The following is a 15,074-nucleotide window of genomic DNA, read 5'->3' as shown; positions in this document are numbered from 1 at the left end:
TTCAAACAATTGCACTTTGTAATTTCATTGATATTTCAAAAAGCATTTTGGCTAAATTTTTCAAATCTCAGAATGTATCTTGAATTTTATATAGTTCTATAAAATTCTGCTGTTTAATATGACTGAATGATATGGGTACAACAATAACTAAGATCAAGATCCTTGTCCACGAGTATTAAGTTAAAGAGCCCTGTGTCAAAAGCCCTATAATATAACTCCTCTTCCAGTATTTGTCAGAGCTTAAGTTTCTCTATGAGCTAGGAACAGCAAAGTTTCCATCAAAATTTCTCCAATTTGCTACATTACTGGTACCCACAGGTACACAGTGATCATGGTCAAAATGCTAAATTATCATCAAAATAAATAAGAAATGATCTGTGATTCTCATTTCAACACAGGTACTCCAAATTCTCATCAGCCCTGAGAAGAGGCAACAATTTTTTTTTTTTATGAAAGCAAAACACTCCAAAGTTTTAGGTACAAAAAAGCATTGCCAGATAATTGGAATCCACAAGATGGATTTCTCTGAACGTATCTCCTATCTTGTATGTCTGGATTTAGTTACAGAAAAATTATAGCTAACTATGAATCTCTGTGGCACTGGCTTATTTCTAATGTCAAACTGGGAAAAACAGAAAGATGGTGATTTTACGTGTGTCCTTCTAGAAACAGCTTATTTTATGAATGGCCAGGGTATCAAGTTCCATTAATATCAGCCTATGCTGAACTTCCCATATAAGGGAAGCAGAATATTTGCCTTTCTTGGGCAAAACCAAGACCTGCTTATTCCTCAAAGTTTCCTTACCAAAATATAGAAGACCCCAAAAAACTAAAACCACAAAATCCCATACCCCCAACACCAATACTGTAGATACTCTAAAACTATTTTAAAAGCAGTGTTTGAGAATCAAATGATGGCTCAAAATTCATTTCAAGGCACGTACAACTGGTAGGATTGACCTGGGGATGGGGAAGAGAAGACATGAAAACAGGTCATCTTAATCACTTGCCTCTTCTCGTCTCTCCTCAGAGGAAGGAACTTTAAGCTCTCGTGCTGTATCATCCTTGGGATCAAACAAGTATATGTAGTCTGAAGAGTAGCTAACAAGGATCTCTTGACCATCTTCACTATAACATAGAGACGTTACTCGGCAAGATTTGTTATTGAGATGAGGAGGAACAAAACGTGCCACCATCCCAATAGTGCCCCTACCAGCATAATTCCCTGTGTGAGAATGAGAAAGAATACATTCACCATTGTAAATTTTCTACAAGCAGTTTCAATATCCTCCTTAGTTAACATCCAAAGATGATCAGAGAATAGCTAAGCAACCTGCAGTTTTTGTATTAAATTGGTTCTGAGTAGTGACAAATCAGATCTTCTGGTGTGCAAAAAAAAAAACCCCAAACTGATTTGAACATTATAGAAAAAGATGAAAGCATACAGACAAACATATGTCACGTATCAATCACATGATGGTATGTGGATACCATCTGTAATGTTTAGTATAGACAGAAATTTAGGAACCGAAGATGATAATAATAATAATAACGCAATTATATGCATTATAACAATATATATATGTAACAATAATAATGCAATTATGTACCACCACACAAATTTGCAAGGAAGTCATCCTATAGAACTTGGAAAATTTAAGGACATCTTCTCTTTGCTTTCTAAATGATCTAAAAGAAATACCAGTTTTTCCTTCTTTGAGACATGATACTGTCACTTTGAGACTGCAGAACTACACAATACATTGGGTTTACATGATAACCAACCTCCATTCTACGTGCTAAAACAATCTTCAATTCCAGTATTACAAACTTGTGAGCAGACGAAAATTACCTATAGGACAGCTTAACAGAGAAAAACAGATTGTTCCAAAAACCTATCATATGCCACATAACTGCAAGGCACATCTGCTTTGGATTAGCACATGGAAAAGCATGTGCAAATTCAGAGTTTGCCATCTCACTGCATAAGGAATAAAACTGAAAGTTTAGAATGAAAAAAACTAGTTTGCTCACTAGCAGCTATCATGAAATACCTCACTCTTAAAACAAATTAAGAAAATACAATAGCAAAATGCTATATCAATAAGTCCAGAAAATCTACAGTCTTCAAATAGGCTTGCATACCTGAATTCATCTTCCTGTTGTACTGTAATAGGGGTAGGTGTAAAAACGAAAAAGCAGTGGTGTTTTTGTATTGTTTTTGTTGGGTATCTTTTTGTTTTTAAACAAAACTTCAGGGGAAAAGCAGAACCTAACATTTACATTCTACATTTCAATCAGCCTCCCCAGAATCTGTTCCTCAGGCAGTTCTCAAGAACATTGAGATATAATACGAGGGAGAAATCTTATGAAAACATTAGCCTGATGAAAAGATTATTAACGTTCATTAAGTGATCTTTACTGTTTTTTTCTCCTCCATTACAACAATCAACAGGAAATGCTGCAAAAATGACACTATGACACTGATTACTTTTATGAATGTGTATACACAGGTATGTATATTAATTTCTACATAAGCTTAAATGTACAGTCATCATGCATTACAAGTAAGAGATACGTTAGTACTACATACTCACTGTAACTTATCACTTCATTTTTTTTTTTAATAAAATCCTTAGTTAGCATCTAAAGACTGCCAACTCCTAACTGTACAATTTGTAGCTTTTCAGAAAAATTATGTTAGATATAGCAACGACTTCTGCAAAGCTAAAAAGATTGTGTGACATTACAGGCTATATAAGATCCCTTCCAGTAAGGAGCTTCCTTATTAAGATTTCTATAATTAGCAAATATTAAAGTGAAATGACTCCATTACTGAAAAGCATAGTTCTCAGAGAAGAAAGCTCCACTTCATTCAATATTACATTTCAGCCATTCACCATTTATTTTTGGCGAAAAAAATAAAAACAAAAAGAACCTGAAATTAAAATTGCTCATAGAGAAGCTTACTATAAAGCACTGTTCTCACCTGTTGCTCTTGTACCAAGCATTCGTCGATCATATATTCTTACTGAGCTATCAGAACAACCCACAGCAAGATAGTATGGGATTGGTGGACAGATAGCAACAGAAGTGGCAGCACGACGACAGTTTATTAAAATATCCTGGAACAAAAGAAAACAAACCCCCCATTCAAACAAGAGCTCTGAGCATCTGAAGTATAATTTTATTTTTTACTTTAGGATGCAGGCCCATTCATCAAAGAGTAATTCAGAAAGTCAGGTCTGGCCCTGTGAAGACAGGCTGAAAATACGCCAAACAGAAAACCCACTGCAGAGAAGGAAAGCTATCACAGAAACAGATACATCGTGAGATTAAATGAAAGAGAAAAACAAACAAAACAAAGCAAACTAACACAGGACAAAACACAGCAACAAACATTTGAGAAAAGATAAGCATAACAAATACAGATTTATAAACTAGCTTGCACATTGTACTTTCCTATGCAAACATAGGTAACTGCATTTAGTTGGAAAAGTACCAAATACGTCAAAACATAATTAGAGTGGATTTCATCTACAGGCAGATAATTGGATAGATTTTAATAGGACAAGGGACCAATGAAATTCCTAAAACTCAGACGTGCAACAGAATTAATCAAGAGCTGTAATCTGGTGTCAGTTTTTTCTTCAATTCAATAATGTTTCTGAATTCCAAACAGTGGAAACAACTAGTATCTTACCTTCTGGGGAGTAGTACCATTGACTAATTTGATCTAGTATAAAGTCATTATGAAATCTTTTCTTATGGTGGGACAAAAGATGGCCAAAAACACAAAAGTGCAGCTGATTTTCATCAATAATATTTGCCTTCAACTGCACACTCCACAGTAACTAATGTAAACCAAGCAAATAGATTCAGTTTCAAGGCAGAACCTTTTCTACAGCATCTGAATCATCACACCATGGAAGCTCCTAGTGATATTACAATTTAGAAAAAAGGGGAAAAAAAAAGAAGAAAAAAAAAAAAAGGAAAAAAAAAGGAATGCTTGAACTTTTTTTTTAATGTTTCTTGGGAAAAATGTTGTCATCTCCACCAACGACCCTGAAATCTATTATTTCTAAAAGCCTTACCAGAATTCAAATCCTATGTTTGTATGATGTACAGCTCTACATTTAGGTCATCTTTATTAAAAGATTTCACTCTTACATCTTTACAATCTTCCTTTGTGCAACTTGTTTTGATTCGAGTATCAAACCATCGTACAGTGCCATCTTCACCACAAGAGAGGAAAGTATAGGGATCATTTGGTACTGTCATAATCTGCCCAGTGGAGGAAAAAAAAATAAAAAAAGTATTAACAATTTGAAAATAAAAGCAGCATCGACATTTTGAGCAACAGTAAAGCCTGATCCAGTAATGACTCACATTAAGCCTTCTACCAAGACAATGAAGAAAACTGCATTAATATTTACTGAAAATGAAGAAACATCAAAAGTCTGAGCTACAGAAATTGAAACAAATTGTGTGGTATGGGACAAACAGAAAACACCTGTAGAAATAATTATAAGATCTGACCTATTGTTTTGTAATAAGCAACATATATCAATTTGCTACAATAACTCAATGGAAGCCCAGTTTATTTTCTATGAAGTATAAGAAGGCAATAAAAACCAAAATCCTCCAAGTCTGAATAACATGAATCTGCTAATAGCTTTTACTCCCACTGCATTGTTTATTTGTACTTTAAACAGTCCCCTGAAGAAACTATGAGTAAAAGGCTGTTACTAACCTACTCTCACTTTATTTCTAAACTACTAAACTTTACTAAAGTTTAAACTAAACTTTAAAGTGTAAACTTTAAAGTGTAAACTAAACTTTACTACTTTCTAAGAGAGCACTGTAAGCACCATCATATTGATCTCTCAAACTAGGAAAGACTCAGATGGCATCTTATGTGTGGTTTCATTCAGGAAGCCCTCCTTAAGACAAAATAAAAACATCACGTTAAAGCTGAATTCCACAGGTGGATGAACACACAAGAAGTGACATGATTCTATATGCCATCCCCTAAACACAAAACAGAGGATATTTTAGAAATTGGTGGCGTCTTTATTTATGTGCAATACAGCTATCAGTAACTTAACAGAAATTTAGAAAGCTACAAAATCAGTAACTGTGTAATACGCTAATTGAACATAAGCAAAAGATTGATTCTTCAACACTTTTTATACAATGGTTTTTTGTCAAACTCTTAATGACAGTAGATATCTGTAAATCTCACTACCTAAAGTGAGATTACAAAGGTAATCTCTGCAGGATTCACCAATTTTTCACGTAACACTCAGTATATTACCTAAAAAAATATGTATGCTCTGCCAATTTTCACTGACAACAAATAAGAAATTAAACAAGGAGAACAAAGTCAAGGTTTAAATACCAATGGAATAACAAAATTCTGAGCCATGACTATGATTCTTGCATATGTTAGTGTACTGCGTTGAAAAGAGCATTTTTTCACTACACATTTACTCAAATTAATAACTTTATTAGTGTAGTTATTTAAGCCCACTACATCTTTTCAGCATTTACCTGCGTTGTGGTGGAAAACTTGCAATGAAAACATCTACTTTGTCTCAAGTATTACACTGAATATAGTACAGCAAATCAAATTCAGACTTCTAGTCATGTTTTATGTTTGTTCCTGATTATACCATTTCACAGTACAAATGTAAAAGCAAGGTACATACCAACACTTGGATATGCCCATTTTTATGTGTGGTGCTTATGAACATATAGCAAATTCATAAACACTAAAATAAAGAAACACAGAGGTACATACCCCAATAATAAAGAGTTGTTGATAATAGATTTAAGCTCAAACAACATATTTGAGTTCAAACACTATATAAAAGCATTTTGTCCTGTCAATCCCGTGTATTCAAAAAAAAATACATAGTGATATGATAATTTTACTATTTTGAGAATGTCAAGGTAAGAAAAGAAAAGTTGGAACTTGATCTTTAAAATCCCTTCCAACTAGAGCCATTCTGTGAATCATTCTGCAATTCTATGGAAGAGCTGTACATTCTTCTCCTATGATGCAATTAACATGATCAGTAATAAAGCATTTGGCTGAATAAAAATGAACTTGCAATAGCATTTTATAAACAAATTTTCCTACTTACTCTCTTACTCTTACTCTTTAAGTTCTCCCAGACTTAACAGTTGTAGACAATTATCTCGCAGTTCATGATGATCTAAACAAATTTCTACATTATTCTTTTTCATTGTTTTTGTACTGCCTGAAACAGTCACAATTTTCAACTTTTAAGTGCAGTATAAATCCAAAACGCATTCAAATTTATAATTAGTACCTCCAGGCCAAATTACGTTAGCTTTTGTTATCTAGAGAATCTGATGAGTCAAAGTTCTATATTTAATACAATGATGTGGTAATATACAGCTGGGTAGTAATATCACAAAATTTTACATGACTTTCCCACTCCAGAAAACTCTCAGTGATTAAGTTGTATTACACCAGAAGCTGAGGCTACCTCTGAGTCATTTGCTTCAAAAGAACTGGTATTGACTGCATTATACTTCTATACAGCAAGGCCCAAACAAAAAAGGTCTGCTATGCCCAAACAGGCTTTTAATGCTCAAATATCAAACAGATTTAAGAAAGTAACAGAATTTAAAGCCTGAAAAAAATATTTTATAAACCTACGCTTCGAAGACTTTTTGAAGATAATTATCAACTTTTTGATACGTAAAACCTCAGTGCAAAACACACTAAGAAAAGACATTTTTAAAACAGTCAATGTTGTAATGGGGACTGGGAAATAGCTTCCATTAATGATATTTTAAAATAACAAAAATATTATTGGATGCCATCATTCAAAACAACAGCAACACCCTCTTTTAAACATTATTTGCTGAATAAAACTAATCTCCAATGCTACCATTTTGTGTGTGCAATACAGCAGTCAAATGGCCATACTCTCTTCAACTAACAAAGTTGAGCTGTATTCCATACAAACAGACATTAGTTAAACATAAGACGACTATGTGGTAAATAGCAAATCTTTCATTTTGATTTGCTGGTCTGTTGGGCAGTCCTTATTTCTTCTAAACTGTTTTTAAATCTTTCTTTTTTGTCTGTTTTGTGGAGTTTATTTTTTTTTTTCTTATTAAATTAATATTTGCCTTTGCTATCAGGTCTAATAGTTGGAAAAAACACACACCATTGCTACTGCTGACAAACAACATCTTCCAAGAATTGATCAGCATCTTACAGTAAAAATTATAAGTGCTATGTTGTAGCCTCTGTTGACCCTTCTGACCCACAAGGTCAACTGGCAACTGCTTTCACTGAACTTTATCAGTTTGGCCATTTTTTAGCAGCAACACCTGTTGACAGTCATTTCAGTGTAATCAGCCAAATTGTTGGCCTACCCAAGTTCAAGCAAGTCAAAACTGTGACTTCTAGTAATTGTACTGTCATCAAAACTTTCATTTACTACACTCATAGCAGCTGACCCCAAGACCCTACCTAAACTTCAGGCATACAGACTCACTGCTCTAATGACGGACAGGTCTCCTCAGCCCAGAGTCCATAATCATTCCCCTATTCTCATACTCCAAACTTTTTTGTATTTAAAAAAAAAAAAACACCTCACAGCTAGCTACCCAGGAAACAGAAACCATCCAAGCCACAGACTGGCTGCTCCTTACATCCACGGCCAGCCATCAAGCAGCTCCTTACTTCGCCAAGAGGTCAGAATGCTGACCTTGACAGACCCCATCCTCAAGCAAGGACATTTCAGCTCTAAGAAACAGCATCACTGCCTCCAGATGTTCTTTACCAAAAGGCAGGGTTTATCTGAGGTACAGAGAACATCCAATCAAGTTGCAGAATCCTCACACTAACACACAGACTACTATATATAGTAAGCTCCGGTGGCAACTGAGGCAGTTTAAGCTTCTGGCTGAAGGCCACAGGACTGCTGCTTTTCAAAGGGAACAGTAGTTTCTCAGCAAAAGCAAACTCAAAACTAAAAGAGGAAATGCAGGTCTGGGAGCCTGAAGAACGTTTCCCAAAACTGAAAATTAGACTACAGCCTTGAGCTAAATGCAGGCAAAACAACCATATGACAAAATACAACAGATAAACAAACCACAATCCCACAAATGTCTACAGAGTCAATAATGCCAGGTTTGCTCGACCATCTGACCTACAAGGCTACCAGCAGACAAAATGTTTTTGTCAAACCCTTTAACTGAATATATCATAACTGTAAGGATACTTCTACTATGTGATTGAAAATGAATTCTCACACAATCTTTCCACACACCTCAAATTCAGTCAGTCTTAACAGATGTGAATCAGATTTTAAAATGTTAAGACTTTTAAATAGTTCATTCATTTTAAATGCAAAGAAAATTTGTTACAAAATCTCAGCCAAATAATTACAAAAGCGATGGATTTGAGGTTTTTTTCTTTCGTATGTCATACTTTTAACCTAAGAAGAAAATGGTATAAATTGTCCCATTTTAAAACAATTAAGCTTTACAAGTAACAGACTTTGTAGTCTAAAGTAAATATGCAAATTCAGATCATCTTCCTAAACTAAGCAGCACTTCCCTTCTCCGCTTGCCTACTTATATAAACAAGACAGACTTTCACGAGAGGATTGAAACACTGGGTCTAAATTTACATATCATCAGTTAACCACAATACAAAACATAGAAATTACCTAAAACTTTAAGTACATTTTTCAGATAAAATTATTCACAAATGCTTAAGTAAGAATTTCTTAGGATTTAAATTGTGAAAAAGCACTGGAAATATTGTTATTGCTCCACCCATCTCCCCCCCAGATAAAATCAAGAGGTACAGCAGAGCCACCAACTCCTCCTCTGTCAATTCAGAAGGAAATTCACAGCACAGTTTAAACCATTTTTGCTGCAGATTATAGTTTTCATGAACGTTTATTTAGCTATTTTATTTTCAAAGAAAGCAGTCTTAACTACATTCACTTTTGGGAAATTTTTCAAGCAATCCATTTTTCTTCTAAAGCCTACTCTGTAAGAAAAATAATCAGAAATTGCAGAAGGAAGATTCTTTAATTCTCACTTTCATCATCTAGTTAATATCTTGCACAACAACACATGAAAATATGTACTCTATCTTAAAATCATCATATGCTTTTGTGTGTTACCTCATAGGTGGTTCCATAGTGGCACGTGTACTGGCATTGTCTGTTGGTCTCCGCATCCTGTTCAACATTAGTATAAAAGATGACCCCATCACCGGAACAAGATACAATCTGTTTGTCATTGGTGCATGGTAGGAATTTTGCACTAAAAATATTAGCCCGGTGTCCTGAGCGAATGGTTGTTAAAACCTACAAGAGAAAAAGAAACCTGCATCAGGTTAATAATTTCAAAGCAAATAATACATTTCAAAGAAAAAAATACATTTAGGTACTATAGAAGATCACTCAAGTACAGGCTGCTGGCGATGCATAGTTTAATCCCAACAGAAAAAGAGAAGCTGCCTTTGCACCACATTTCTTCTAAGAACTAATTGGTTCCACGCTGACCTTTGTACTTACCTAAAGTAGTTAGCAAAATGAAAGTTATGAAATGCAACTGACACCTTTTGTTTTTAAAATGCTAGGTAAACATAATCATATCAGGTTTCTCGAAGGAAACCATTTGTCTGGGATAATACAGCCAGCCTGCATGCCAGTGACTGATTTAAAAGATATGGAAGAGTGTGGGTAGAGCAGCATTCTAATCCAAGTCAGCTTTATACACTTAAAGAAAAATGATGCTACATGTACAATAAACACACTTTAAAAGAACTGAAGTTTGTAAAAAAGGATATTTTGAAGCCAGTCAAATAAAAGTTTAAGAACACAACCACTGGGCAGAAAAATAGTTTAGGAGTTGAATTCAGTCTCAACAAATGCCTTCCGCTTACAATACAGTAGAGAAGCATATACTTTATTTTGCCCTCACAACTGGTTTTAAACACTTTGTGATGACTCTTTTTTATTTACTAACATACTTTTGATTAGTCTATTAAAACTGAAATAAAAATCCTCAATATACCTTCCTGTGCACTGGTGAAAATTCTACACTTCAGTCCATTTTCCTGCCTGTACATTAAACTCATTTTCACCACCACCTACGGGAAAATGAGATCTACAAAGCTGTTTGCAGTATTAAAATGCCTTCAAAATTTCTACTCCATTAACTTGATCAAATAAAACATTTTGCAAATTGAGCTGCTCTGCCAGTAGTAACCGATGCATAGTATTTTACAACATTCCACTTTCAAACAGTTTACAAAAAAAATTTAAAGGGTATTCAAAGCCTCATACTGGAAGAAAAATAATAACAATTAACCAGAGGGGAACACATTCACTTTATTTCAATAAATCTGTCTATTAATTTAGACTTGTTCACATTTTCAAATCTTCAAAACCCAGATATTCAATTAAATGAAAAACTCATTTCAAAGGAATAACTCAGAACAAGAAGTCCACAGGGTACTCTAGTTCAGCTAATAGTTAAAAATGTATCATCTAACAATACATCTTCGATTTTAGCTGTTGTTACTATGAATTAAGTCACTGAACGGCTTGGAATGGAAGATCATCTAGCTTCAATTCTCCGCTGCCACCCACCAGCCCAGGTTGCCCAGGGTTCCATCCAACCCAAACTTGCACACCTCCAGAGCAGGGGCACCCACAGCTCCTCTGAGCAGCCTATGCCAGTGCCTCACCGCCCTCTGAGTAAAAAGTATCCTTCCAACAACTAATCTAAATCTCCCTCCTTCTAGTTTAAACAAATTCTCCATTGTCCTATCATGATCAGACTGTAAAAGTTGGTCCCCTTCCTGCTTATAAGCTTCCTTCAATTAGTGGAGGGCTACAATGAGGTCTCACTGCCTTCTCTTCTCCAAGCTAAACAAGCCCAACTCCCTCAGGCACTCTTCATAAGAAATGGTACAGCTCTCTGATCATCTTTGTGGCCCTCCTCTGGACTTGATCCAACAGCTCCATGTCTTTCTTGCTGGAGGCCCCAGGTCTGGATGCAGTAGGGTTAGCGTGGGTTAGGTGGAGCCTTACAAGGGCAGAGCAGACGACAATTACCTCCCTTGCTCTGCTGGCCACTCCTCTTTTGCTGCAGCCTGTGATACTGTTGGCCTGGGCTGCAAGAGCACACTGCTGGCTCATGTCCAGCTTTTTTTCCATCAAGGTTCTCAAGTCCTTTTCCTGAGAGCTGCTCTCAAAGCTGATTCCACCGTCTATACTGCTGATGTCAGTGTTGAAGACAGGACCAAGACAAACCCCTGGGGAACACCACCCATCACCAGCCTCCACCTGGCCACAGAATCATTGACCACAACCCTCTGGTTGTGATCATCCAATGAATCACAGAATCATGGTGGTTGGAAGGGACTTCTGGAGATCATTTAGTCCTAATCCCCTACTGAAGCAATTCTTTATCCACCAAATAGTCCACTCTTCAAATCCATCTCTCTTCGATTTAGACACAAGGATATGGTACAGAATCATGTCAAAAGCCTTGCACAAGCCCAGGCAGAGAAACATCAGTTTCTCTTCCTTTGTCCACCAAGCCATCACTCCATCCTAGAAGGCTACCAAATGTGTCAGGCACAACCTACCCTTGATGAAGCTGTGCTGGCTAGTCTTGGATCACCTCCTCATCTTGCAAGTGCTTTTAATATCTCTTCCAAGAGGATTCGCTCCACAAGCTTTCAGGCACAAATGTGAGGCTCAATGGCCTGTAGTTCTTTGGGTCTCCCTTTCTTGTAAATGGGAGTAATGCTTCCATTTTTCCAGTCACTGAGGACTTTGCCTGACAGCCACAACTTCTCAAATATGATGGAGAGTGGCTTGGCAATCACATCAGCCAGTTCACTGAGGACCGCGGGATGCAAAGCCATCTGGTCCCACAGATTAGTATACATTCAGCCTCATGAGGCAGTCTCTGACTTGCTCCTCTATTACAATGAGAGATTTTGCTCCTCCAGCTCCTGCCTGCCAGCCCCCAGCAGGCAGCAAATTTCTCCAGAGAGATTATTTGGAAAGCAAATGGGTACCACTGTGCCTCTCAGTATGGAGTCCCCAAATATTAAGACTGTTCGCCTTTTTTGAGCAGCACTACTTACGACTTGAGAACCTGACTGGACCATCTCAATGTGGTTGATCTTTTCTAGTTCTGAACCATTAACCACATCCTCTTCTTTCCATCTCCAGAGCTTCCCATTGATTAGGGGGATTTCAGAAGGAACAGGGAGGTTCCTCCTTCTTCTCTGATTAGAGATGAGGATCCAGCCCCCCTCATCTTGCGTATTTTTGCAGTCTGTCTCCTTAGGGTTGGGAGCTTGCTTAGCTTCTTCCTCTTGTAGGGACTTAGGACAGGACTGTCAGTTTGCCCATGTCATTGCATGATACCACTGATTGCCGGATACTTCTCAGACTGGTGATTTTCTCTCACAACCTAGTCACCTACCCAAAACATTCATCAATCTGGGTACAATTGCGCCCATGACACCTCCCTCTCTTCCTCCTGCCTCCCCTCCACTTCACTTCCCTCAGGCCCTTAGTGGACTTCCAGATGCTGGAGTTTCCTTCAGCTGTAGATCTAGGCAGCTCTGACACTCACTGGGTAGTCTGTCTGGGTGCACATGTTAGCCCAGAAATGTTGTAGCCCCCCATCAGAGTTTCTGCCTCAGCCCAACCATTGTGGTGGATGGTCACCATGTTTGTTTCAATAGAGTGCTGCACCCTGGTGCACCAGATGAGAATAAAATGGCTCATTTTGTGCCCTCCTCCATCCCTCAGTTCCCTGGCCTTATTACACAATGTAGCAATAAAGAGCATTAAAGTATTACAGCATTTATTATCTGCAGAAGATTTTCTATGCCCTTCTAGACTTGCTCTGTACATCCTTTCTCACATCATAACCGAAACAGAAATTTAACACATATGGACAATCTCTCAAAGCCTATCATTAGCTACACAGAGTAAAACAACACTACCACCTTACTCCACTTACTCTACTCAACATTTTATTACTGTCATGCAATAGGCTATACTGACAGTAACTGAATAAAAACAGAGGGAAGAGACAATTTCAAACATTTTTCCAACTAGATATAGTTGGAAAAGTTGATATAGTTGATTAGATATAACGACTCAGATATTTTCACAACTTCTGCACTTCCTTAAGTAACACATCACACAGAAAATCAATTAAAGAGGCAAAAAATTAAAGATTTCAAATTGCAGTTCTTAAGTGCTCAGATTATATCTTTGGAACAGGATTACTTATTCACACAGCAATCCTGAAGAATTTATCTCCATCTCGAACGATACATATTTTCCTCCAGGAAACAGTACACAAAATAAGCACACACACTGTGGAAAAGGAAAACAAAGAGGTATAAAACTATTATTATTTGCAGATTTTTTAATATTTTTTTTTGCCACATCTCTGTTTGACATCCTGCTTACAAAAGCTGTATGTTGTGAAACTGTCCATTTTATTTTAGATCCTACAGCAGCTACTAGGTTGTCATCTCAAAACTTGAAGTGTTTTATGGTGATTTTATTATTATTATTATTATTATTATTATTATTTAAGATAAGGAATAAAACAGTAGTTTTTAAGCCACATTAAAAAGTTAAAAAAAAAAAAAAAAAACCAACAAAGAAGCAGTTTCATTTATTTTCCACTTATTTTTTGTAAAGAGGACTGTTTAAACAAATGCAAGCCAAACATCAGAGGGTTACTAAGCCTTTCAGGATATGGTTAGAGATCCCATTTAAGATATCTAGCACAGAATCATTTGCAATCCAGCCAGATGAACAGTGTTTCTTTGAAGCAGCCAAAGCCCCTTTAGAAGTAAAAAGGAAGCAAGCCTAATGGAACCTCTTCCTAATGTTAAAAATAGTAATCTCAACTCTGGAAAAGATGTAATCTCTCAGCTGCACTAAACACACTCCAAAGCCTCTCCAAAACTTTCTCACAAGTGGAACCCTTTTCCTCTCTGAAGGCAAACCAAGCTACAGATTCAAAAATCTTAAGCATAACTACGGGCAAGAACTCTGTGCTCACACAGGTTTTAGCTGACAGAAATCCTGAGTTACATTTAAAGGTTCTGAAAAAATGAGTGCTCAACCAGATGTACTTGTAGCCAGAAAGTGTTTTAGCTCCAGAGAGTTAAATAATTTGTTTTGTTACTGAGATGCCTGAAGCATTTATTTTGATGGAGATTATTAGTCAACAATGGGTTGAGTGAGACAGAATAAGAGAGGAATAATCCACAAAAGGAATTATTCTCAGCCATCTCAAACTATAACCAAGTGCCTATTCTTTATTTTAGGCTTACAGTTCCTATTAGAAATCACAGTAGTACACTTCTCCTCAGATACGCTAACACAAACATTCAAACTAATCAAACTCAACAAACATTTTCCAAAAATTTTTCCTTCTGAGGCACAGAAGGAAACAATATTTCCATTTGAGGACACACAACCCAAACTGGAGTTACATACATTCTGCCTCAATAACCTCCTATTTAAACTCCTTTCCACCATACCGACCACACATTTTGTTTCTCCTTCTACATTTAATTTTTCAGTACCTCTTCTAGTTTTAGGCGTCAACCTTAGAGGAAGTATGGAAGAGCAGACTTTGAACATTGCTGGAAAGGATCCCCAGCACTGAAGGGCACAGATCAGAGCATCTGTATAGAAAAACTGACAACAGATGCTCAAAAAGTAAATTATGGAACAGTGCTACAACACGATGAACACTAACTGATATTACTGGAAGTCACTTGACTGGATCTTCACCTGCATAAGTGCAGAAGTGGAAAAGCCAAGCTTTTTACAACACTTACCTTCACAACCTGCTTCCTCCATCTCAGTACAAATTTTTCTCCACCCACACACACACAAGACAACATCACTTTAAATGGCAATCAGATTTTTTTAATACTCATTGACACTTCATTTCAACAACATTAGGTTACACAGACAACTCAGTTTATTGTACACAGCAGA

The 15,074-nt window shown here is 36.6% G+C and overlaps 1 protein-coding gene across 7 annotated transcripts in view; it reads right to left on the bottom strand.

Annotated features, from left to right (window-relative positions):
- DCAF6 (DDB1 and CUL4 associated factor 6) overlaps positions 1-15,074 on the bottom strand; it is an 81,811-nt gene that overhangs the window by 45,273 nt on the left and 21,464 nt on the right. For all 7 annotated transcript variants that reach the window (XM_042868398.1, XM_042868400.1, XM_042868399.1 and 4 more), the window contains exons 4-7: positions 9,186-9,371; positions 4,171-4,284; positions 2,990-3,125; positions 1,011-1,225 (exon numbers count right to left, since the gene is read on the bottom strand). In XM_042868398.1, coding sequence (XP_042724332.1) covers positions 1,011-1,225; positions 2,990-3,125; positions 4,171-4,284; positions 9,186-9,371 — 651 coding nt within the window. The remainder of the gene's footprint in view (positions 1-1,010; positions 1,226-2,989; positions 3,126-4,170; positions 4,285-9,185; positions 9,372-15,074) is intronic.

Source organism: Lagopus leucura, unplaced genomic scaffold, assembly GCF_019238085.1.
Source record: "Lagopus leucura isolate 7727_CA_CO unplaced genomic scaffold, USGS_WTPT01 Super-Scaffold_100001, whole genome shotgun sequence".
Taxonomy (NCBI): domain Eukaryota; kingdom Metazoa; phylum Chordata; class Aves; order Galliformes; family Phasianidae; genus Lagopus; species Lagopus leucura.
Note: the sequence above shows the minus strand (reverse complement) of the source record. Positions and strands in the feature narration are given on the sequence as shown.